Source organism: Callionymus lyra, chromosome 8 (genome assembly GCF_982586985.1).
Source record: "Callionymus lyra chromosome 8, fCalLyr1.hap1.1, whole genome shotgun sequence".
Lineage (NCBI taxonomy): Eukaryota > Metazoa > Chordata > Actinopteri > Syngnathiformes > Callionymidae > Callionymus > Callionymus lyra.
The window spans coordinates 8,671,317-8,698,756 of NC_141825.1; the positions used below are offsets into that span (position 1 = coordinate 8,671,317).

The 27,440-nt window shown below is 40.7% G+C and overlaps 1 protein-coding gene across 2 annotated transcripts in view; it reads right to left on the reverse strand.

The window, feature by feature from the left end:
• The window catches only part of roraa (RAR-related orphan receptor A, paralog a), a 274,886-nt gene that overhangs the window by 14,759 nt on the left and 232,687 nt on the right, over window positions 1–27,440 (reverse strand). For both annotated transcript variants that reach the window (XM_087797616.1, XM_087797619.1), the window contains one exon: window positions 1,736–1,821. In XM_087797616.1, the coding sequence (XP_087653742.1) occupies window positions 1,736–1,821 (86 nt within the window). The remainder of the gene's footprint in view (window positions 1–1,735; window positions 1,822–27,440) is intronic.

Here is a 27,440-nt window from a genome sequence, read left to right on the forward strand (position 1 = left end):
CAGAATAAAGCATGATAAGATGGGAATACTGTAAGTAACTAAGTATGGCATCTGATTTTATAGTACTTGATTTTACTTTGAGATTCCTAATTAAAGTGTAAAGAAAGTTTATCGTGACCATACTTCCCAAGAGGTCCAGAAAAATATACATTACTTGTCGAAAAATACTGTTTGTTAATGCAGGGGAAAAGAAAAACAGATGCACAAAATCAGAACAAAATTTTATTTTTTATAAAATATATAACTTGGAAAAATGGTTGTAATTAAGTATTGAAATGAGTAAAACTGTTACACTTTTATACATGGAAGTATATCAGTGCCATTAGAATATGAAATGTTTGAATATATATTTTTAAATTGATTATTATTATTTTTTTAACATTGAATATTTTTTTACTTGAATAATGTGTATATTAAAAATTCCCCAAAAACTTTTTTTTTAATAAAAATTCCAATTGTTTAATGATATTCTAGATAAAAATAAATTGTTAGCCTTTTGAATTCAATTAAAAAAAATAGTATAATAATATAACATTTTTGTATTGAACTTAAAAAAATCAACCTTTTAATAATACAAATGATTGAATTAAATTATTCTTAAAAAATATATTAAATGTTAAAAATAAACGACAACCTTTCAAACATTTATGTTTAAACTATTCAACATTCAGACCACTGATATACCTCTATGTAGAGAGGAGATCGCTGGACAAACTACTGTCCATCATGGATGATGACAGTCATCCTCTGAACACTGTCATCAGTGAATGCTCCTCCCATGATGCAACACTAATAGACTCAGGGACTCATTCATTCCTCGGGCTATTAGACTGTAAAACTCTGAGTTTGGGGGCAGGAGTGGAGAGAAAACATGATTCTATTCCATGTTAATCTTTGTATCCCTTGCATTTGTTATTTTTTACTTAGATTGTGTCATCTTGCACTTTAATGTTATAGATACTTTGTTCTTGTTCTTGTTTTTTTATGAATCTATCATCTGTGTTGCTGTGTGCTGGAAAAAAAAAATTCTCGAAGGAGACCTCCAGAACATTAGTAAAGTTTTATCCATCTATCTATCGATCTATCTATCGATCTATCTCGATACACATCATTATTATTTTTCCATGACCTCTTGAGGACCGTTTCAGGACAGTAACCTGGGCCACTCGTGACCCCCCAAAGCCTCACCACTCCCAGGTCTGTATGAAAGTGTCTCTCTCAGCTCGCACTCGTTAGAAATCATTAAAGTTGTATTTGGTAGGGAACTCGGGGACAGACTGTCTGTCTCGCAAACACACAATCAGCAGAGGTGGCTGAGGAATGCTAATGATGTGCCTGGTGACAAGCGGCGGGGACAAGAATACACTCTAAGCACAAAATTCTCCTCACCGTCAATGGCTGGGTTGCATTTGAAACGGAACAAAAGACGACTTCAATAGGCGGCAACGCGCCGTAGCAAACAGCCAACAATCTGCTGTAATTCAAAGTACTCTTCTTTTGATCATTTTATTTTGAGAGGAGCGCTGCTGCTGCAGCAGGACGGGGAAGGAGAAGAAGCGAGAAGGGAGCGAGTACGACTCCATGGAAACTACTTTGTCCTGTTAATTGTCCTTCTCTGTGATGTACTACGAGGTGTTTGACCACTTTAACAATGAAGTCGGCTCTCGGTCGCTCTTGTTTCTAAACACAATTATTTTCCTTTCTTGTCCACGCTACAAACACACACAATGCCTACCTTGCAGCCTTCACATGTTATCACGCCGTAATGGATGCCTGATGATTTGTCTCCACAGATCTTGCAGGGAATTATTTCGATTTGAGCTGCAGAGAAGAAAAGAAAACACAGTCAGTATGGATCCATATTGGGACTTGAAAGAGCAGCGTGGAGTGTTGAAAAAGAAAAAAACACATCTTAACGTTGCATCTTCACACAGAGCGAGCGATGAGGCTGGAGACCTTTTTTTTTTTCTTTCCCAAGTTCAAAGTTGCAACTTTTATCAGCCAATGTAAACACGGCGTTGATTTGCATGCTAAAAGGAATGTACATTAGCAGACGTTGGCATCAGAAAGATTAGCGAGCGCTCGGGCTCGTTTAGGGAACGAAGCCTCATCTGGAAATGTCAAAGGGTTTTAATGTTGGTTCAGTGGAATGATGTCGACTTTCATCCCGCGGTTTGATGATGAAACGCGCGAGCGTGCACGCGGTCACTCTGAAGGGTTCTAGATCCGGATCTTCACCTGGATTTGTGTGGCACCTCCTGAAAATTAACTGAAGAAATATTTTTGACAAATTATTTTTTCGTCCTTTTCAGCGACATTTACTTTTTTTGTTATTATTTATTGCCCTTCAAAATAGATTAAGATAACTTAAAGTAAACCAAAAATGGAAAATCTTCACGTATTTGCTGATTTCTTTTGGAGATATTTGAAAATTCTATGCATTTAAAATGAAGAAAATCATAAACTAAACAACAAAAAACTACTGTTTGGGTTACTTTTTTTTGCTTTATGTTGTAAACGATCACACTTTTGTTATCTTTACTTACAGTTTATATCATTTTCAACCCATAGAAAGGCTTCTTTTGATTTTGCCAAGTGATTAAAGGTCCCAGACATCTTTATTTTTTGAATAGATTTGTTTCCAGATTGAAAGCCTCTCTGTAACGATTAAAAAAATACTTCACCGAAGAAATCATTTTTAATGAATTTTCTCCACACTTTTGATAGTAGAGTAGAGAGAAACCACCATAAGTGCCCAAAAGTAAAAGTAACCCAAAATAATTTCCAAATCTATGGTTGGTGAAAAAGAAACTTGGACAAATTGAAACCTGGGCTAAAACAAATCGCTTAAGAAAAGAAAGATATCTATTATAAATATATATATATATATATATATATATATATATATATATACACATGTCTGATAGCAAAATAACTCAAAAAATATATAAAAATATTTCATTGAAACCTCCAAGAAAGATTGTTGGATTAAGGTTGTGATCCACCGTTTTCCATCTGGAGATTGAAAGTTTTTGAAGGTGTCACTTACTAATTTCCAACTTCGAACCGTGTGTGTTGTTGTCATTTGGCTAGCTGAGATAGCTAGAACTTTACCAACTGCGCTAAGCTAACTTTTTTTTGATCGACTCAATTTTAAAACAGTTTTTATGAAGTTACCTGAACTCAGCACCTTGGCAGAGGTATGCCCTGTCTCAGTGTTTTTATACTTAACGTATATATAAGGGTAACATATTACACATGTATCCCTTTTTTTTAAGAGGGTTTTTTTTAAGGGTTTTTAAGACCCATGTACGATTCTGAGGGTATTCGTATATTTTTGACCAGCATCATCCGTGGCTGGACTTACAGTCGAGGAGGAGGCCAATGGGTTCTTCCCACCGATCACAACCGAACACCCGAGACACAGAACTCCCAACTGGTCCCGCCGCTCTCTCCGATCTATCACTGCAGCCACCGATGCAGTATCCTTCCCCACCCCCTTGTCTTCTCCCCCCCCCCTCAGGAGATCTCTATCTCGCAGCCCTCCTCCACATCTCCAGCATCTCGGTCCCACCATCCCCACAGTACAGTGCTGCACCCCGACAAAAATCCAGCTATCTGATCTAAATCGAGGAAAGATAACCGTGGGTTATTTTCTCACGATGTAATGGTTACCCCCCCTCCCAACCCCCCTTCAACCAGTCGCCCAATCACGGCGAACTGGTGCAACACTAAACTTTACTAATTAAAGGAAGAATATTCCGATTTTTTTGTCTGTTTAGGATGCGTTTAAAATGGAGATAATTAAGAGGTTCGTCGTGTCTAAGAGTTACATCAGCCTTTTTTGCCCTCCAGTAATGCCGAACTGACTCGACTACAAACCCCCTCGTCTCTCGCTGAAGATCTCCGTACATCCCCCCCTTTTTGCACCTCGACAACCGACCTCTTTAAAGTCGCTTGATCACATCAAATACTCTCAATCCCCAGCCCTTTTCATTGTGATCAGGCATCTCAAGAGTCTTGTGAAGGTGTCGTGTGGATAATGTCCCCCCGGTCCCCAAGGTAGAGCCCCCTTAATCCGCTAACCCCGGAGCATTCACTCGGTTCAATCTGCGTCTGTTCTCCTCGCACCGCTGGAGTTCAGAGCACGAGTGTGGCCGTGTTTACATGGAATTACCCTGTATTTTTTTTAGAGAAACCAACAAAAGAGAGAGCGGTGGAACATCCACAATTAAACAACAACAACCGCCTGCCATTTTTTTTGCGTCTCACATACAATAGAAGGGCCACAGCAGCCACGCCGGATTACGGCCAATCCGAGCAGCAGGAGCAGGAAAAACCCTTAACCGAAGAGGGGTTAATTTATAATTAATCTTTTTTCTTAACCGGTTGGATGAGATGGACCGTCCTGTATTTTGAGTGAGCTCTATTGTTTGTTTCTGTGTACCCCCCCCGCCCACCCCCTCGTGAGCATTAGTGGGAGCAGTGTGTTTCGACTCCTTTAGCATTTTCAGCCTCATTACTTACGTAATTTGTTCTGACATGCACTCATGACCGCTGGAGCGTGGCACAATTGTGACTCGCTGTGGCTGATATGAAAGGGTGCAGTGGAGGGGTTCATCCTTTGGGTGGCAGTGCAGGGCTGTGACTTTCGGTTACACCCCCCCAACGCCCCGAGTCGAGCCAAGCTTCCAACCCCCCCTTATTTTTGCAGCCCCCTGTAGGCTTTTGGCTCTGAGCTTTCAGCCTCTGATAGCTCCAGGCTTAGGTTGGTGCTACCACCCCCCCCATCCCCATTCGCCGCGAGATGCCTTCATCTTTCCTGAAGGAGCAGGAGCTGGACGGGCGCTCGCTCAGGCCCCGACAGAGGCTGTGCCACATCAGGTGGAAGTGGAGATGGCGAGGGCGCCAGGACGGGGCGCACATCACCGGCACAAAAAAAGCCGTATCCGAAGACGGCGATCGCCCGCGACGGCTAACACCCTATCACTCCACCGCCGCTCAAGCCCCTGGATGATCAGAGCACTCAACAGTAAAAAAAAAAAAAAAAGGGTTTGTCTCGTGGACCGGCAGTGAAAAGCTCAGTGGCTGCTGTGTGTCCTCAGAATGAACAAATTGTTATTTTTTTCCACACTGGCGTAAGCTTCTTTCATTAAACTGGCAGGGGTCGAGTGGAGGTCAAGGCAGAAAGGAGTCACTGATGTGCAATTTGACTGTGAAGACTGTAGTAAAATAATTAAGATCTGTTTTGATTGGGAGATTATACAAGTCATTTTCTACGAAAAATCAGTTTTTTTGGGGGTTTCAGAGAAAAAACATTTGAGTCATCGGTTTCGGAGAATTGAAGAGAAACGCAGTTTAGCATTTTGATTTTCTTTAACGTATAGTGAAAAGCGAAATTAGTTGGTTAATTCCTGGCATTTTAGCTTGTCAATGACAGTGCTAGCTGGCTTAGTTTGTCAATTCCTACTATCATAGCTTGTCAATGACAGTGCTAACTACTTTAGTTTGTCAATTCCTGCTAGCATAGCTTGTCAATGACAGTGCTAACTAGCTTAGTTCATCAATTCCTGCTATCTTAGCTTGTCAATGACAGTGCTAACTAGCTTAGTTCGTCAATTCCTGCTAGTATAGCTTGTTAATGACAGTGCTAACTGGCTTGGTTACTTCCTGCTAGCATAGCTTGTCAATGACAGTGCTAACTAGCTTAGTTTGTCAATTCATGCTAGCATAGCTTGTCAATAACAGTGCTAACTAGCTTAGTTTGTCAATTCCTGCTATCATAGCTTGTCAATAACAGTGCTAACTAGCTTAGTTTGTCAATTCCTGCTAGCATATCTTGTCATTGACAGTGCTAACTAGCTTAGTTTGTCAATTCCTGCTAGCATAGCTTGTCAATAGAAGTGCTAACTAGCAGAAGTTTGTTTATTCCTCTTAGCTTAGCTTGTCAATAGCAGTGCTAACTAGCAGAAGTTTGTTTATTCCTCTTAGCTTAGTTTGTCAATAGCAGTGCTAACAAGCAGAATTTTTTTCATTTCTCTTAGCTTAGCTTGTCAATAGCTGTGCTAAAGTTAGTTGGTTCATCCCTGTTATCATAGCTTGTCAATAACAGCGCTTACTAGCCGAAGTTTGTTCATTCCTCTTAGCTTAGCTTGTCAATAGCTTTGCTAACCAGCTTGGTTTGTTGATTCCTGCTACCTTAGCCTGTCCATAACAGTGCTAACCACAGGCGTTTGTAACTTTGTAAAGCGGACAGACATGACCATTTACATGTCAGTAGATTAAGGTGCAGTTGACTAAACCAGTAAGATTTTTAATGGGCAAAATAAACATTAATTTTAAAAGGCAGCACACCTTCGGTTCAAATTGGAGTTATTTCTGGGGTACATTAAAAGGGATGTCCATCACACTTAGTGTTCAGCTGTAAGAGTTGTGGGAAGTCCGGACGCCTCAATCTGGACTCTACTGCCAGGAGTCAGTCAAACAGTCGAAACCTGCCATCATGAGCTCTAGTGATCTGGCAGTCGATACCCATCGACTCGAGCCGCGACGCTAACCGCCTCTTGGTGTGAAACAAGCAGCTGCTGGCTCGACCCGAGCCGGACCAGCGCCACCGCCACTGATCCCATTCACCGCCGCCCGCCCGCCCGCCATCCTATCCGCGCTCTCGCCACATCAAAGCTAGCCATGAGCCGCCATGCTAAAGCCCATCCCTGCAGCTCCTCGCGGCGACATGGCCTCTGTAAGCAGGACCACTTCAAAGTCACCTGCTGAGCCCCCCCGCCCCCCCAAGATTACAGTGGAAATCACCCCCAGAAACAATCGAACCACACGCATAAGCCACCACGAGGGCCCGACCCCGGCTTCGGGAGTCGTGGACAATGAGCGCGGCAGACGGAGGGGAGACGGACGACGGGGTCTGTTAAAGCTCTTTGTCTGACGGAGGCTGAGCAGTTCAAGGACACTGATTCACCACACTCGGGCCCTTTGAGGGGATGATGTGTCACTCGGAGAACGTGTACAATGGAGCGGCGTGGCTTCGGCGTGTTTTAACCCGGGCGCCCTTCACCGTCTTTCGCCACGAGCCCCCTGTGATCAACAGCAGCCGCTGCAGGACATTATCAAAGACCTGGACACGCCGGGTCCACATGAAGATAGTCCTCGTCTCGTCTGTGACGGTGGTGCATGACGTCAGCAGGGGGCGACAGATCTGTCGTAGATTGAAGTACAATTGAATAATGTTTTGAGCTCAGACAGATGTTTATTATTTTACCCCTTATAATCTTAAATGTAGATAACTTTTCTTATGAAACAACCTTCGATCATATAATAGAAATCTGTAGTTATTATCTTTCATATTTAGAATACACTAAAATAGAGTAAATCATATTTTTTGTGACTATTTTCAGTTAAATATCTAGTTTTTAATCACAACCTTATAGTAAGTAAGTAAGTAATTTTTATTTATATAGCTCTTTTCCAGACCAGGGTCACAAAGCGCTTAAACAATCAAAACAATACTCAATAAAGTATATACTTTAAAGATCAAGATAATACTGATAACACAACAGGAGTTCCAGAAAATCAAGGAAAAGCCTGAACAAATGTAATGGTCTTTGTTTTTTTGTTCATACATTTTTTTCCAACTGTTTTTTAATAATAATAATCTAAATTTGTCATTTTTTTTTCTAATGCAAAAACATATTTCAGATAATAATAATAACATATTATTTAAAAATAATACTGATACTACTACAACTTCTACTACTTATTATTATTACAGTGATGTTAACAACTTAACTAAACAATATATATTTATTTTGTGTTTAAAAATGCAACTTTTAATTCTGTTTCTTTGCCAATTTGAGTTATAATAATAATATAATAATATCAATAAGCTGTGATCACTCTGTGTTTTACTGTGACGCCAAAATAATATGAGAGAAGTTATTTTCCAGTCCCTGCTGTAACTAAGAACATTTTCCCTGCGATATAATCACAGCTTGCAAAAGACCTGCCAAGTTAACTTGAACGTTTAAAAAAAAAAAGAATCTTTTCAATGATGATTACTTGGTGATTTTTCTTGGGAGATCCGTCATCTGAAAAAGATTGTAAATTAGCCGTTGCTAGGTCGAACAAATATAATCACGCTGTCAAAGCAGACGTTGAGCAACGTGTAATTTCCCCTAAAACTATTCAAGAAACAGTCAATTTCTCCAAAACTGTTTCCACTGAACTCATGAACTACTGACATAACATTGAAGGATTAAGATTATCCCGAACATTACAGCGCCACCATCATAATGCTCAGAGCTTAACCCATTACTCGATTGGACCGTTTCTCAAAATGCATAAAAACCCAACATGAAGCCTCTAATGATTTTCTGCTTTTCCCAACGTTTCATTCGTTTACAAAAGCATCTTGTTAAAGCATTTTTTTTTTTTAAAGTGTGTGTGTGTGTGTGTGTGTGTGGGTGAGAGAGCCATGTTGTGTTGACAGCTGTCATTGACAGAGTGACGCAAGCCAGAGCGCTCATGTCAGAGATTATGTAAGGACCTGGACGAGGTACAGCTAGTGTGGCGAGATCTGTCACCAATATTTGCATAGTTATGTTATTGAAGCTACAACAGCTGAAGGGGCGTGCAAATAGATAATGTAACTGTTGTTCATAAATATAGATGGATAGATGGATGGATGGATGGATGGATGGATGGATGGATGGATGGATGGATGGATGGATGGATGGATGGATGGATGGATGGATGGATGGATGGATGGATGGATGGATGGATGGATGGATGGATGGATGGATGGATGGATGGATGGATGGATGGATGGATGGATGGATGGATGGATGGATGGATGATAGATGGATAGATGGATAGATGGATGCATAGATGGATAGATGGAAGCATAGATGCATAGATGGATAGATGGATAGATGGATGGATGGATGGATGGATGGATGGATGGATGGATGGATGGATGGATGGATGGATGGAAGCATAGATGCATAGATGTATAGATGTATAGATGGATAGATGGATAGATGGATAGATGGATAGATGGATGGATGGATGGATAGATAGATTGATAGATAGATAGATCGATCCAACTTCATTGTAAGGAAAAAATTAGGAAAGAAAGTATAAAAATGACATCTTTATGAATAAAAAATACAATTTTATAAATTACAAGCAAGAAATAAGATGTAAAAAATTGTTTAAATTAATGGTAGGCAGTTATTTTTCCTCAGGGGTTTTATACAGTGGCCGTCAGGCAAAAATAAAGGTGTCAAAAGTAAAAATATGAAGTATTAAATCCAGCGAAATATGCTGAAATATATATATATATATATATATATATATATATCTTTTTGTATTATATGTAACTTAAAATATATTAGGTTAAAGTGTTCTTTTTCCAAATATACTTAAACTTTTTAAAAAATATTTTTAAGGGGCAATAAATAATCAGAAAAATGACAAATAAAAGAAATAAATACTAATAATAAGAGTTAGTTCTACACAATATTTGACCCTTATGAGAGCCTCACGAAAACAGTCACATGTGGTCCTCACTTTGCCCTGGTCTGGTATAAATATAGTCCTGATAAAATAACAACACAAACGAGACGATGACCACACAGTTGATCATATATATAGATGGATATAAAAGCAGGGATGCATCTGTCGATTTGCGTGACGTGCACGGCGTCGTATCGGCGTGCATGTTTCGTGTCAGCCCACGATAATGTGGCGCTCCGGGCGACACCGGGGCAGCAGCAAGACTTGACTGATTTACGTACAAGTCCTCCATCAACCGTCTCCATCTTTTTGCTATGCCACGTGAACTTGGCATTTGGCAGAGAAGATCAGCCGCCGATTGATATCCAGACTCTTTTTCTTAACTGATACCAATGACAGTCAGATCTTGTTGTAGAGAGACGACAGCCTAACAAGAGCTGGAATCACAATCCTGCCTCTTTTCATCTGCCGGGTGCTTCGGCTCTCGCTGCATGTGAAGTTTTTTTTTTTTTTTTTTTTCCTCCCTTCCCTTGTATTCCCATATATGCTGCAGAAGAAAGGTTATTTGAATGTCAGCGGCAAAGGACAGTCGTGCCACAAGCCGAGGAGTATAAATGTGCTATTTGTTTTTAGGGAAGGTAGACAGTTGGCATATTACCTAATGGTATTTGTAGCACAAAGAAAAGTGCACGGTGTCGTGATATAAAAAAGAAATCACCTGCAGACTAAAATACTGTATCATCATTTTAATCCGCTTCCATTCAACCTATAAGCATTGCTGAAGTCATCAGGAAATGTTCTGACCAAAGTATTCTGGGTAGAAAAGGGGAAGACAGAGCTGATGTATTGTGATGTCTCTATGCGGCGTCTTTTTCTAATTCCCCCTTGATGTGTCACACTTCACATTAGACCGGCCACATTTCAAGTCCTGTTTTCTTTTCTTTTTTTTCTTCCAGAGCGGTGACTCTGCCTGAGCTCAGGTCTGGACCGTTGCCCTTCGGCGGCTTTTTTTTTTTTTTTTTTTTTTTCGGATGAACCCGAGCGTACATCTGTGTGTGTTTGTGTTTGTGTGTGAGGCCTATTAATATTTCAACGCTGCCCAACTGGAGATGCCTGTACAACAAAGCAGTTCTTCTCTCCGCATGTCTCCCCCTGTATTTACTTGACTGTTTTTTTTTTGTTTTTTTGAAGTGCATTCTGACACCGTCTATGAGGGGGAGACGAGGGGGAGACATATATTCCCAAAACCACCAAGACATCTTCCCTTCCATGTCTCTTTCACCAGTAATTTGGGCACTAATTTATGGGCTGTTGTGGCAAAGATTGACGAGCTTCCTGACTGGGAGTCTGTTCGCCTGCACTCGAGGGGGGGGGGAGACAACAAAAGGTTTTTCACCGAGCAGACGGTGAAGGGTAAGCATGTGTGCGGCAACTCTTTTTTTCCCCCCCCATGTCTTCCCACCAACTGAAGTTAAATCCCTCTCCCCATCACTCCTCACCAACTACTATCCCACTCCTGGAAGCCTTCAGTCCACCTGCCATGGAAACATACTGTACATTTCAAAAAAAAAAAGTGAAGATAGGAAACCACCGATATTTGGCTACAGTGGTAAATAAAAGATCCTCGACACCAAAGAGGAGAAAAACACTGAGACCATGCGCCTGGTGAAGATACACTTGACTAGAGAGTAGCTTCAGAAACTCATATATCAGCTCTTAAAACGACTCTGACTTTGCTTTCGATCTCAGAAAAGCTCGGTGGAAAGTCCAAAAATATTGCGTAAACCTTAAAATAACTATGAACTGTTTCATTTTTGTCTCTTAAACGTGTGACTATTCAAAACTCCAACTAAATTGATGCACCTGAAGGTGTCATCGAAGAGCAAAATCCAATCGCAGTACTACTGCAACACAACAAACATGGCTTCTTTTGAAGGGAATCTTCGTTATCGGACTGATTAAGTCAAACGGACGTACAATTGTTTTTTACTTCAGCCACATTATATATACCGTGTGACAATTTGTCAAGCAAAATGAAAATCGGGATAAAAAACCTGAAAAAAGTAAGAAGTTAAAAAGAAAGTCTCATCAAATGTGAGGAGATTGTCGCACCATGGTGGTTAGTATGGTCGCCTCAAAACTTGAAGGTTGCTGGTTCGCTTCCAGGGCGGGAGGGAGGCAACTTGTGACCTTCCTGTGTGGAGTTTGTATGTCTTTCCCATGTAGCAAGGGTTTACTCCGGGCACTCTGGTTTCCTCCGACAGTCCAAAAAAATACAGAGGTTGATTGAGAACTTGGGGAAATTTGTCTGTAGGTATGAGTGTGTGTGTGAGTGGTTGTCTGTCTTGGCGTCCTGTTCAGGGTGTCCTCTACCTCTTGCCCGTAGAAACTGGGATAGGTTCCATGGGAAAAGTAGTTTCAAAAATATGAATTAATTATCTTGCATTTTTTAGGGACAGGAGCACAAATGAAAAGAAGGAACAATAGAAAAAAAGGAAGTTCAAGAAAATACTTAATAATAAGTTAATTAGAGATAAATCAGCTCAAGCATTTCTACATGACACGTTTCTTTTGCCAAGTTTTGGAATTGGAGTCAAGAAAATATATGTTATGCATTTATTATCGAGTTATTAAAGTTTTTTTTTAACGAGTCCTTCTAAAATGCAAAATAAAAGTGCTGGTAATCTTTTAAAAAAATGTTTCTATAAAACTCTAAACTTAAAGAATTTGAATGAAAATAATGAACCAATAAAACAACTTTTTTCTTGTAAAAAGGAACATAAAGATAACAATATCGCATCCAAGTGAAAGTCAAAATCCTATAAATAAAGTTTGTCAAAACATGTATTAAAGTTGAAAGTGTCCTCAACTTTATTGATACGATGCATCTTACAACAAACTCCAGCAGGGTTCAACCATCTCCCTCCTCTTCAGGCGAGCCAAAGGTGTCAGTTGTTTGCTTTACTCATTCATCGTGCATACGGCCGCAAACAAAAAAAACTCCAAGACTCACTCAGGCCCGAAATCGCACGGGGGCCCCCCAGACTGATTGACTGGCGGCTGCTGCCGTTTTGAATTCAAAAACTTCCTTCCCCCCCTGGTCACGTGATCGACTTCACGTCCGAGCGCTTGAGCTCGACAGCTTACTGTAGCCCTTGATTTCGCTCTGGCGTCTCTTACAACCGCGAGCACCTCGTCTCCCTGCAGGGACGGCAACCGCCTCAGAAAAAAAATACACCGGAATATATAAATAATGAAGCTCCGAAAAAAAACATCCACTCCAATTACATGCAGAAACCTTTACATAACAACAAAGAGTCGTGTACAGTTGCACCAGGGAATTTACTGCCGCCACACACGGTACAAGTTCCTTCCTCCTGTAATTGCTGTATTAGTATGTGTTCCTGTAACGGGTGTTTTTTCGACGGTGGGTTTTTGAACCGGATCTTACTGTAGTTTTTTTCTCATGAGATACATTAAGTGTGACATTATATGCTCTGTGTGTTTTTTGGGGTTGCCCCGGATTACAGTGGGGAAGGGGGGGGGGGGGGGGGCGAGGAGGGAGGCTGGAGGTCCCGCCTCATGCTGCCGCTCGGGGTCAGCAGGGGTCTCCGGCACGCCGCCAGAACACACATGGTAAGCATGGTGAGGAGTTGAGCTGACAGTAATTGTCCCTCTGTGGTCTCCTTAGGAAAAAAAAAACAAAACATGTTTCCAAACAAACACAGGCTGGATCGTGGGGTTTTTGCCCCAATTTGAGAGGAAATCTGTGCTTAAGCCCCGCAGATGGATGACATCAGAGATGATGGAGCCGTAATAGAACCAATTGACAGATGATGACGCCGGGGTCATCAGTTTAATCCCAACAATGACTTGTTACAAATGGGACTGAGTGACTTTTATAAAAACAGTTTTCTGATTACTTTAGAATTCAATAGAAACTTTTTACTCTGATTTGTGCGTACGACATGTCCCTAGCTCATGCACAGGGGGCCAAATCTGGCCAACAAAATCATTTTGTGTGGCCAGCAGCAGTTTAAATACAGAAAAAAAGTAGCAAATGATTGAATACATACACAATTTTTGGCCCTGCAACCTGTCTTGTAACCTTTCGGCCCCTCATTTGATTCAGTTTCACAACCCTGGACTAAATCAGCCTCTGATTTTGAAAACGTTTCTTTTCTTTTTAAGACTACACGCTTGATTATATAAATTCAGTTGAAGGTATACAAGTGAAGGATGGGAGTAGGCTGCAACGCAGCACACCATCTCATGATCAACTAACCAACACAATCATAAGGTCTGGGATTTGAACCTGCAACTTCTTAGCCCCAAGCCGACCACCGTCAGAGCTATGCCACCCGACATCCAGTTAAGCCCGATAACAAATGTCTTTGAGGCATCCCTTGTGTTGCCTTTGGGTCAATGTGACCCGGAAGCCCGATAATAAATGTCTCTTAGGTATCACTTGCGTCGTCTTTAAGTCAAGGTGACCCAAAGGTCCGATAACAAATGTATTTGTGGTATCCCTTGAGTTGCCTTCTCGGTCAAGATGACCCGGAAGCCCGATAATAAATGTCTCTTAGGTATCACTTGTGTCGTCTCTGAGTCAAGGTGACCGAGAGGTCCAATAACAAATGTGTTTGTGGTATCCCTTGTGTTGTCTCTGGATCAAGGTAAACGACTTTTGTTATTAGGCCTCCGGGTCACCGGGGGGACCAAGGGTTGAAAAAATAAGTTTCCAGGGTGAAACAATTAGCATTTTTATTGCTAGTTTCTCCACGCCAGGCTTAAAAAAAGAAATCAAACCAGGAAAGCACAAGTGTAACATTTTACCACTGCGGGTGTCAGTCACACCTTGAGGAAGTGGTAGCCTGGTTACATAAATTTATTCAATAGACCGAGATGAAATAAAGTCTAATAATAACTCTTATAACAACATGTTTGTTCTGCACGCGCCCGTTTGAGAACGTTGGATCCGTCTACTACAGAGCGTCGCAGTCACAGGACAACAAACCGCTCTTGTAGTTTAAAGAGCTTGTCTGATGAAAAAAAAAAAGAGCAGCGTGTTTTTTTTTAATAGTGACAGAATCTTCGGCAAAAGTCTCTCCGTCTTAAATAGAACGAGTTAGTCAACACTTTTAGCCGCCGTGGCCGTGAGATCACTTTTCTTTTTTCTTTTTTTTTTTTTTACAGCAGCGCTACGATTCCTGCTCGAAGGCTTGAGGAACACAGACAAGGACAAGGAAGATGAATGACATCGATGACCATCCGATACTTCCAGGGACGTGTGATGGAGACAAATGAGGCTTGTTACTTAAGCTGGGATACAGAATCCTGCTGTAGATCCAGCACTGGATAAAGCTGAAACTAGAAGCACACAACCTTTTCCACAGATCAGCCGTGTCACAGACTAACACAGAAGACTTTGTTTCTTCTGTTCCTGCACATGAATCCTCGGGCGAAACCACACAACGCTCGTCTCGATGAAGCTAATTATCTGAAGCCACCGGCAGTAATTGTTTTAAAAGAGGCGACCACATGAACTTTCATTATGTATCCACTGATGGTAGCAGACGCTCAGCACCGCTCGCTCCTTTATCTGTGTGGGGTTTTTGTTACGTCCGGGGTTGTCTATTAGCGATGGGTCGATGAGGTTTCATGATACAGTGTTGTCTCTTCCAGGGCTCACTAGGTGGCGCTCTCAGTTTTAAAAAAACGACATGAGGTTTTTATTCAATTAGTCGTTTACAGGAAGTGACTTCTGACAATGACAGGACTGTATCATGAAACCTCAATGAATGTACTGGACTTACAATATATATTTGACCTTGTGTCATAAGGTCTTAAAAAAGTCATGGTTTCGGATTTATAAAGTTTACTGTCTTTAACGTTAATTTTCGCTCACAAACTAGTCCTGGAAGCGGCAAATGAGTTTGTTAGCTGACCCGTGCTAATTTTTTGAATGCTATTTATACCGAATTAATGTGTTATATGAATGTGTTTGTCCAAAATTAAAAAGTACCTACCATATAATACATAAATGTACCCCATTACAATTTAAAGTGAATTACTTTTAAGCTAGCAACGACATTGTAATTGTATTTATTTATTATGTTATATTGTAGTAACATCATAGTATAGTGTTTATCAAGTGTAATTCATATACTTTAAAGCAGCTCTAGTAGTTTGGGTACCTTAATATTTTTGTACTAAAATATTTTCATAAAACTTGTGGTGACTCATATACCGTGTCTTGAGGTGTTTTGTGTGATTTTTATTTTCACTGTAAAAGTTCTTGGGGATGGTGTGAACAAGCTACATATCGTGCTTGTTGTGGTGGGGGTAGTGAAACTTTTGCGACACTTAGCGAGTGCTCATGGGAAATGTAGTCTCCCATCGGGCTAAGCACTACCACTTTAGTCCACTGGCGCCACTCGACTTCAAATCGCATAGAATCACTTTAAAATCTTTATTCTTAAAGGCTTCCTCTTGTTAATGCGTAGAATGTTTAATTTTTGGAATAAAGATATGAGTCAAATTGTGGTATTCTACAATAGAATTCAGATTTTTGAGTGCAAATAAATACAGTTAATGTAGCTTGAGAAATCCCATAAAAACTCCACCCTCATCTGGGATATTCTCAACTGTGAAGCCCCTAAAAATTTCACCCAGGGAATGACTCAGAGGTTATGAATTCAGCACCTCATCTCAGGGGCTGGAACTACTTTTTTTTTGCAGGGAATATTGAAATGTGTGCACACGCAGTCAAGGAGCTGCTGAGCTGTCACCCTTCTCTGTCCTCCACTCCTGAAAGGAATTCTTTTCACCACCGAGAGACGTCTGCTGCCACCGAGAGTTCACGCACTGGCATGTGTGTCTCCTGCCTCCACGAGTCCCACTAACACTGGCCTGGTTTTCCGTTCAAAAAAACGTGGACGGATCGCCACGCAAACGCTACCTTTTGGTGACCTGGCGTCGTCGCTGGTGAACACGCCGCAGCGCTCTAATCCCAGGCAAATAAACAAGTGCCAAGATTAATGATTGCATAAACGCATCCCAAAAGCCCGGGAATAATCAGCTCTTCGGCTTCCTCTGATTTCCGTGGCAAGGCTCGGGGAGTCAGCTGACAGCCAGAACATCCTCGCCGCCGCTGCGAGGGACTCGTCCGCCCCGGCGTTGTTGCGTCATTCACAACAGGAAGCCGTCAATAATTTTCCACATGACCAATGGGGGACTCTCGCACGGACACCGGAGCGTGGGGGAAAAGGTTATGTCGCTTCCACCGTGTCTTTTTTCCCCCGATAAAAATCAAAACCGTGTTGTCAGATAGCCTCGACCACAATAACATCGGCCAATCACAGTCTTTCCATTGGTTCTTTATTAGCTTTATATACGTTTTTATCATTCCTGATCTATTTTAGAGCAGACCTGGACATTGTGTGTCAACTATAAAACACTATTTGTAGCATTCTTTCCCAATAAACAAATCAAGAATATAAAACATCTGTTTTTATCATGGCCGTATTTAACTTTTTTAGATAAATATTTATTTTAATATTATTCTCCATTTGAAATAGTGGTTATTTTTTGCTTAAAATTGTTCTCTTGCACAGCAATCTCCCTTACAGTAATATTTAAAAAATATTACCAAGTATAACTACTATTCTAACTTTGCTCTTTACTGTAAAAATCTCCACCAAAAATGTTGACTATTGGTTGATGTCATTCAACCAGAGTAATAGACAAAGGAGAAGGAAGTTAAAGAAGAGAGTGCAGGCGGGGTGGCACAGGACATATGAATGGATGTACCCGAGGAAAGTGAAGGGAAAACATGAGAAATGAAGGAGAAGACAAGAGAAGACGGACATCATCATGCTTTACTTTCACTTAGTCTCCAATTTACACCAAATATCTGTATTATTTATTTATGATAGTTGATCTGATCCGAGATCTCATAGACTTCAGGTGGTAAACAACCAAACTAGCTATTTATATCTCCTTAGGTGTTGAATGTAAAGATGTTTTAAGTTGTGGATCAGAGTGATGTTGATCCGTAGATTGTATAGATTTGTGCTTCAACCACCTTCACAGAGTCCACTTCATGGTTGAGGTTCATTTTAGAAGTGATTCATTGGTTTTAAAGAAAGTATATTATACATTAGCCTTGTAGCTAAAGACACATTTTTTCGTAATTTTAAGCAACACAACGAAAAGGAGGCAAGAAGAAAAATGAGAACCACATTTTCCCTAAATGATATATTGGAATTCCCGAGATGATCTAACCAGACCCGGCTGAAAGAACGAAGTCATCGGGTAAATAGAGTGTCATCTGCGTAGAGCACGAACGCGATAATCAGGTCACAGTCGAGCGACTTCTTTGTTCTGTGGAATCCGTGACCCCGGATGTTCACGGGTTAAATGTGTGACATAACGCCCTGAATAATTCAACTTTCTCACCTGAACACGAAGTAACATTTTTATTCGTGCAGGCTTTTCCTTGATCTTCTGGAATTCCTGCTGGTGTTATCTTGACCTTATAAGTATATATTTTATTGAGTATTGTTTTGATTGTTTAAGCGCTTTGTGACCCTGGTCTGGAAAAAGCGCTCTACAAATATAGTTACTTACTTACATAAAGGGGTCAATCTTCCCATCAACTTATGGAAAGGAATGAAAACATCGTCATTAAAGGGATCGTTCGTTTATTCAGTTACACCCCGTTAGTTAAACGGACGGTTAACCTTATTGAGATTCATCTCTGTACCTGAACGCCACCTTTCCTGGGCGTCCAAACACGAACGCAACAAATGAAGGATTATGCCCGTCGGCACATCCCAAGCACACGGTGATAAATCACACTCAACAACAGAGCAAATAAGACCATTAAAATGTCATTAGGAGCCCGAACTGTCCTCTCATCCCCTTCGCTCCGCCGCCATAATCGAAGCCGAATTGAGATGAAGTCGAAAAGACACGAAGGGCGAGAGAGGGAGGAAGAGCCGCGAGGAGTGGTCCACCGGTGCAGGGCAGGAGAGCGTGGGATGGTGGAGATGAAATGGGAGGCCCCCCCTCACCAGGAGGTTGCTCCTCAGCATGAGGGGTAGAGGCAGCACCCTGCCTAATGAGGGGTGAAGTGGAGCCCCCTGTGGGACCCCCTCAGGCACATTCATTAGGAGATGAAAAAGCGTTTCCTGCGGCGGAGCAAGTGCCCGCCGTAGTTTTCGGACATGTTTAATTTAGCGCCGCTTGAACACACTGGGGCCACACCGGGCCAGGTTCGAGCCCCGCAACACGAATAAGAAGTGACTGTGGTGAATTGAAATATTATCTTACACTTGTACAAAAAAAAGGTTTTTCTTTTTTGGGGAAAAGAGAGAGGGGGGGGGGGTTGATACCGCCTTTTAAGCTGACACATTCGGATTATTAAAGGTCAAGTGCGCCTCCTCCAGCTGTGGGAAGAAGTCAGTTGTCGACAGGCTATTAGAGAGGAAAATGTGCGGCTTATCACAAGTTTCGTTTGCTTCAATCCCATTGCATTTTGTTGCATCTTTTTGGCTGCGGGCGGAAATAATAGATTCATTTAGCCAGTGGTGGTTTATGGAAGGGAACCAAGGATTATGGTAATGCGGCGTTCAACGCTGCGAGCTAAATACAGTAGAAGAGAAAAAAGTGCTGCAGAAGGAGACGACGAGGGGGTTCATCCGCTAATTTAAAATAAAAAAATATAAAATAAACGCTAAGGCGCAGGTGGAGAGACGACCACGAGGTCGTTTCGGCGGAGGTCGATGGCGGCGGCGCCCGTCATCCAGACGCGTCCTCGACGCTGATTAGGACCGTCTCCTTGCCGTGTTAGATTTGTATAACCAATCTCCCGTAATTAGCAATTGCTAACCTTTGGGGTGCTAATCCCCCATGAATTGTGGATTTGTACATCAAAGCCCCCCACTCGCTCATGTCGCTGTAGCTTGAAATTACAGTCGATTTTTAAAAACCTGCAATTATTTGTGTTGCACGCATGCAAAAAAAACAACCTCTTTTATGTCTCTTTGAATCCCGTGGGTTTTTCCGGTAAAGGATCCTTAATCCACTCCAAATATAGAGTGCCGAAAACTCACACTTGAGTGAACGTATAGAAGAGTGTTTTTTTGCATCATGATGGTTTCGCTCGTCGAGTATATCTCCCCCCCCGAGGGCGGTGGCTCCACTTTCTCTTCTGAGACAAAAAAAAAGTAAATTAAAGAGTAAATTGGCTTAATTTGATCACATGACCAGAGCTGGTAAAGGGTAAGCGGACCGCTGTTTAGAGTCGGCCGCGATTTGTTCTCTCTACCCTTCAAGGCCGAGCTAAATCCATTGTGCGAGGAGGGAGAGATTACAGTGAAGGGGAAAACAAGCGAGATCGCTTCCCACACACACACTCGCATAAAACTTAGCGCTTGTGCGAAGAGGAAGATGCCTGAAGCGTTTATTTCCTTTAATGAGAGACATGAGTCTCGCATGTGCCGGTGATGCACAGCATGGGAACAATAGCGCGGGCTTCGGCTTCCATCAATCTGCCGCGTTTATCCGAGGAATCACATCAATACCTGTCAGTTAAGCCGGATAAGATGAATCGCGTGTGAGTCGAGGCCACGGTTCGACTTTCGCTAAATATTCAAAGAGCCGCTAAAAACAATTTCCACCCTCGTTGTTAACTAATGTTTGCGGAGATGAGGTGAGATGACGCTACAGATGTTTTCATGTCTAAGAAAACATGTTTTTTAAGATTAAGATTAAGTTAATCTGAAGGTGAAAGTAATGCTTTACCACACCTCATATCATATGACAATTTATTAAAAAAAACAACTTTATTGAACAGTTTCTAACAGGAAATTAAATTGATTATTTGCTTTTTATGCGCAATAAAATATTGTAATATAGCTATTCAGGATTTCAATATTTCCTTTTTAATCTATTTTTGTTCCCCCAAATTGTTATATTTTAATTATATTCTTTGTAAAATCTATACATTTAAATTTAATTCAAATTTAAACTTGTTACTTACTTTCACTTTATTTCCCATTTATTTTTAATATAACCAACTGTTTTTTTTAAATATATTGTAAAAGTAAAACTAGCCTTTTTATTAATTATTTTTGTTTTAAGTTCACACAAAATATAATAAAAATATAATAAATTGAATATTTTGACTTCATGAATGTTCATTGAATTCATTTTTTTAATTTACTAAATTTCACTTTTCCTTATATTTTAATTTAAAATAAAAGATTGGACAATCATATATTTTTTCTATTTTATCTAATTTAGTTAAAAATATTTGTCCTACAATAATATAGTTTTTCTTTTTAGCATTTTCTTTCCTTAACTTAACAAAAAGTATTTTATTTTCACTTATTTGCTGTTTATAAATTGTATCGTATTACAATTTCCAGTGACTACGCAGTTCAGCATTTATGGCACATAATATTTAAATTTTTTCATGAGTTTGACTTTTTATCAATCCTAAAGTTCCCCATATATATATATATATAAAGGAAAAATGAACATGTTGTAGTGCATGGAACAAACAAGAAGATCCAGATGAACCATCACCACTGTACACCAGTAGCGATGAATTATCAATGATGTCGATCGGTGTCAGGCGGGGACTCGACACCCGCCGCTGCCACCTTAGCCGTCCATGGAAATCTCTTTACTTACCTCACTGTGACCAGCATCCTACAATTACCCTCCTCGTCAAGCCTCAGAACACACTATAGAATGTCACGGAAATCCTGACTCCGCGTCGCCAGCGATAACAACGAGATTTATGGCGAGATGGAAAAAAGTATCATATCAAGCATTTCATGGATTGGCTGTAAGCGATAGCAATAACACCAGCGACCACCAAATGATGATTTATGTACTCTGACTGTATGCAGCCGACACGTGAGCGTCTGCCGCGGCTCCGACTTCAACAAAGACTTGGAGAGAATACATTTGGTGTGAAATTGCTTCATCTGTTTACAATTTCATTTGGAGTTTATGAGATAGACGAGGCAAGCGGCGGCGGCGGCTGATATATTGCCCCGGTGTCACGGCATGGCAGGAGCATCCACACAAAGATACATCTCTCACTTAGAAGCCAAACGATACATCTAATTTGCTGCGAGCACAGTTATTTTTAACCTCTCCGGCTGTCAAACAACGGAGCCTCACTGTCAGCGCCGAGGTGTGCGAGCGTGTTAAGAGGTTGCAAACTCTTTTCAATTTACCCGGCGCTTTGAGTGAATTACAAAATGCACGTTCCCATTAGTGCGCTTGATTGACGTTGATTGTTTCTTGTATCAAAGAGCGTTTTTTTAAAAGAGGGGAGACGACCGGATTAGGATGGAAGCCTCAAACCTCAAACTGAATCTGAGAGAAATCGTCGGATTTTTGTTTCCCCCCGACTTCACGTCGCCGTCGACTTCGGCGAAAAGGTTAACGTCACTTTGTGATCGACGAAGTGTAACGTGTGTTTCTTCTTGTGTGTTGTTGGTTACACACACAACAATGTGTTGCACTAACGCGTGTCAAATGTACATGAAGACACATACAATTTCAAGTACAGTACAAGAACTTTAAACATGTGTAGCCAAGAATAATAAATATGTTTTGGTACTTACTTACTTCCTGTTCAGACTCTTACTTCCTGTCTTCTCTAACTCATTATTCGATCCAATATGCAAACTATTAGATCAAGACCAAAGGTCAGGGTCATGGTGACCTGAAGTCCTGAAAACAAATGTGTTTGTGGTATCCCTTTAGTTGTCTCTGGATCATGGTGACCTGAAGGCCTGAAAACAAATGTGTTTGTGGTATCCCTTTAGTTGTCTCTGGGTCATGGTGACCCGAAGGCCCGAAAACAAATGTGTTTGTGGTAACCCTTGTGTTATCACTGGGTCAAGGTGACCCGAAGGCCCGAAAACAAATGTGTTTGTGGTAACCCTTGTGTTATCACTGGGTCAAGGTGACCCAAAGGCCCGAAAACAAATGTGTTTGTGGTATAACTTGTGTTGTCTCTGGGTCATGGTGACCTAAAGGCCCTTAAACAAATGTGTTTGCGGTATGCCTTGTGTTGTCTCTGGGTCATGGTGACCCAAAGGCCCGAAAACAAATGTGTATGGGGTATACCTTTTGTTGTCTCTGGGTCATAGTGACCCAAAGGCCCCCCAAAAAAAGGGTTTGTGGTAACCCTTGTGTTGCCATGTTGTCTCTGGGTCAAGGTGAACAACCTCCCTGGCTTACAAGAAATACATATACAGTGATGGTGAGAAGGAGAAAACACAAGGGATACTACAAACACATTTGCTTTCGGTCAAAAAGACCCGTGAAATGAACTCTCCGTCCTCAGAGAAATGATTTTGAAGAAATAAGGAAATTTATCATCGATTATGGACAAAAACCAACAGATGACCTACTTCTTCAACTGTAATTTGCAGTTCAACATGGAAAAAATTAAACTTTAGGAAAATACAACTGACAGCATCAAGTAACTCAAGTCAGATCTGAAAAGAGTCCAAAAAAAAACTGAAATTAAACAAAGAAAAAGCGATTCTCATGAACTAAGTTTTACACACACACACACACACAATAAAAAAGGATGTGACAAAACAAATGCCACAAATATACAATTTAAACACATTGCAAGTCAACTACTAAATATGTATCCAAGCAGGTATATGAAAAAAGACTAAAAAGGTTAAAAAAAAGACATTGTTTGATTATATGCACAGCGTTGACATTGCTCCGGTACGCGACCAGAATCTGTTTTGAACCATTAACCAGGTGACCTGCGATGTTTGCCAACTCCAGCTTTACTGTTACGTAAGAGGAGTGGACGTGTGAGGACTGATCTCAGATCAGCGTCCTGGCCCTGCCTTCCTGTATTATTGTGCTCGCACACGCACACCCACACCCACACACACACACACACACACAAAAACACATGTCATGTTCTCAGTGGGCAATAACACTTTACATTGATCTGGTCAGACTTTTCCGAGGCGAGGTAACTGAAGATACAAATCACGGCGCTGGCACATCCCCAGCTGCTCTCAAGCCTTGTGCTTACATGACCAGACCGGAGCTCAAGTGAACCATTATAGAACAGTTCCTGACCTCGGTGTTCCACTGTAATCTCAACGTCTTATTGCCTGTAAATCTCTCAGCAGGGGGAAAGCTTTTGTATCATCACTCTAACGGTATTACAGCAATAAATTCCCGCCCTTCCCAAAAAAAAAAAACACGCGGAGGAATCATAGCACCTCGCGTGTTTTTGCTGCTTAACCAAAAAAAAAAGCGCCTTAGAATAAAAAAAAAAGACTGTTATTACAGCGTTGTTATAATGGTTCAATACTAGAAGGTGTCTCTGCGCTTCAAAAGAACTGGGTTTATCGCTGATGGTAAATCAAGACGCAGCTTCACAACGTCATTTTTGGATTGACTTCATCCGGACGTCCTTAGATATGAGGAATATGACTTGGAACGGATCGTTTCCCGTCTCAAGCGTGACGCCCGCGGTCTTTAATCGCGACGCACACAGAATCGTAGATCACTTAGGATGGATAACCTGGATTAGATCGATGCTATTCTCAGCCTTTTAATCTCAACAATAGTTGCTTTCACTGTTGTCGTGTGGATTATTCATCCTTGTTCTCGCTTGGCCCACGTAGTATTTCTGTCGGGAGTTATTGATATTTTACTATGTTTTTGTGTTTAGAGTAATAGTTAGATCTATAGTTTCATTTATATTTAAAAAAAATTCCAGCACATTTGACAAAAAATACCTGCATAAAGAACTATTTATGTTACATTGTTTGGTAAATAACTCCCAAAAAAGTGCAAATAAATCGTATTAAATTAATTGGGAACTTGAGACCTTGGCTCCACCAGAGGTTTGAGAGATGTATGCAATGTCCTTTTAAGAAACAGTTACTTTGTAATGGATGGAAAAGTGTTCAAATTTAGGTGTGGCAGGAAACGATAACATATTGTTTACTATCAAGAGCATAATAACAATTATATTAATTAATATTTATTGAAAATAAGGAATTTTAATGAATGTATTAGATTATATTTCTGTGTTCACCTTTGAGACATAGGAATGTATGCCTCGTTCTTCTTAAAAAATGATTTCAAATTAGTTTTAATTGTACAATAAAGTTTATAATGGAACCGTTTTGAATCTTTTAAATACATTTTGACATTTTAAAGACCCGATAAAACGGAACAGACTATTGTACAATGGACTTCTAGGTTGATTTAATGATCTTATTTTTGTGTAAACTAACAAAGTTGGCTCAAATCAAACATTTATTAAACCCTGTCAAAGAACTCACCTCAACCCCCCCCCCCCCGGAGACAAGTGTTGTCAGTAACGCTCCTTGTCACGTTGCATTCTGTCATTCTTACACCATCTTGTCCAGAAATGCACAGACGACGTGTTACATGTCGTCTCAGGAGCCAGCATCTAATTACACCTAATGTGTGGCACGTACAGGCGTACAGTTGGTTTTTATGTAGCACCTCATATGGATAATATATTTAGCGAAAATTCCTTGTTTATCTCGTTGTCCACGTGCAGCGGAAACACAGGCGTCTTTGTCAGTCGAAAACAAACCGTATCAAATGTCCCAGCGGTTTCTCATTCTCACGCACCACATCCATTTTTCCAGCGCCGCTATAGCATCTCTCAAAAGAAACACAAAGCTCGGGGAATCTCTTTCTCGAAAACCCGCCTCAATCCTCCTGCATGCTAGTTAAATTACAGAGGCAGCCACAGCAGGGGAGTTTGGACAACAGCCTCCGCTCAAGTGCCGGCAACATCTCTCGGCGGCGTTTTTTTAATTTTTTTTATTGTCAACAAACGCGGGCCCCCCCGAAACGTAATTGACATAATTGTCAGGTTAGAGCTGTGAAAAAAAAACAAAAACAAACCGGGGCCGTCCTGTTGGCGAGCACGGGGCCCCGTGTCATTTAAATGGACATGTTTCTGGAGGCGCTCCCGGGGACAACGTAACGCGCGAGCATGTCGAGGCGACAGCTCGCCTGATAAAATGGCTGCCTCTTATCTCCAGCATGCATATGAAAGGCTTATGCCTCCTCCATGACAGATTCTACTCCTCATCACCATGGGATTTGCCCAGATACACCAGAACAGAAAAAACAATGTATCACATGTATAGCCTCGTCTTAGTGGTGTCAGCTCATGTGTGTGTGTATCTGCCATCGAAAAAAAAACAACACACATTTCTGGATGATAACAAAATGCTGTAAATCCGAGCAGCCAAATGATTTTTTTTTGGGAAATCCTGGAGCTTCAATTATCGCACTAATCTGTCATGAATACTTGATACTGTAATGATACAGTGTGTATAATTACTATGATGAGGTAGGGTAGGAAAATAATCATTACCCGAAATCATCACTGCTGGGCGGAATCATTATTCATCCGACAGCACTTTTGTTTGTTTGCCGCGATTGCTCTTTTACAAGCAAAATAAATAACGGCGCTCCTTTGAGTTGCGGCGGTTGTAATTTGTTTGAACAGCGAGAGGCATTTATCTATAAATTTATTTTCAATTTGAGGTAAGCTGCACTCATGAAAGCTAAATCACTACCAGGGAGAAGATTATTCTAATTGCTAACCAGCTGTCGCACTCGCGCGCCGGATGTGTCGGGAACACACAGCAACCAGTAATCAGTTTCACAGAATCATGTGAGCATATATTTACATCTCGCGCTAAATGTCGAACACGGTGAAAAAAAAAATCATCTTCATTTGTATGGTAATGCGGCTGAAACTGAAGCTCCAAAACGTGGATTTTAAACTCAATTTGTGACACGATCTTGAACTTTCAGGGGTAGTTTGAAGGCTATTGTTGACAACGATTGACGTTGATAAGGATAGACTTGTAATCGAAGGGGAATCAGATACAATGTCACGGCTGGTCAGTGTTTTATCTGAAATCGCTGTTCGTTCCAAATCAAAGTTCACGCTTGTCGTTAGCTTCCATGCTAACCGAGAGATGAATGCATCTCCATATCCAACACCATTGAAAGTATCATCAGTAGGTGACCAACTTTTTTTAATGGGATCTGTTTTTCTTTTCTCCGATATAGTCCTAAACTGTGAAGTATCTTGAGATTATTTTTAATAATAAAATTTAATTGAACAGCTTTTACATCTAAACAGGAAACGACATGTTGTCACCACCATGAATCAAGGTATCTTTGTCAATACAAGACGATATAATAAAGAAAAAAGTATAAGCGTCAACGATGTAGCTTAGGTTATAAAGTGTAAATAAGATAAGGGACATAAGCTAGGTTAGTTGCATCGTCATGTACGTCAGGTGCTAGCTTTCAATGTATCACCATTAACAGATAATTGCTAAGCTAAACACTACCATTTAGAAAATGCTACTTGTATTTGTTTAAATTATAATTGGATTTTAGTTATTTATTTATATGTAAAAGATTCTAAATAACATTTTATACCAGGTCAAATGTATCAAGAGTTGGTTTTATAGCTTCACGAGCATTTTTTTTTGGTTTCCATGTATTTTCTCCATGTATAACTCAGTTAAGTAAGGCGCCAAAATGAATTACTCAAATCAAGTAACCTGCCATTTCAAGTCATGATAAAAGCTCCACGGGCCACGAAAAATTACTTAGCAATGTACACAATTACACCCCTAATGTATGGATTTTGTCAAGTGTTCTTTACTTGTTTGCATCTTTAGCACTCGGTTATATTTGAATCCAAAAACTGTGTTTAATTTACAGTTATTTTGCCAAACATGTGGTGAACTATTTAGTGGAAGCTAGTTAAAGAGTGTTTAGGTGCTACTAGGAATATCAAGTTCTCATTTTTGGTATCTTTA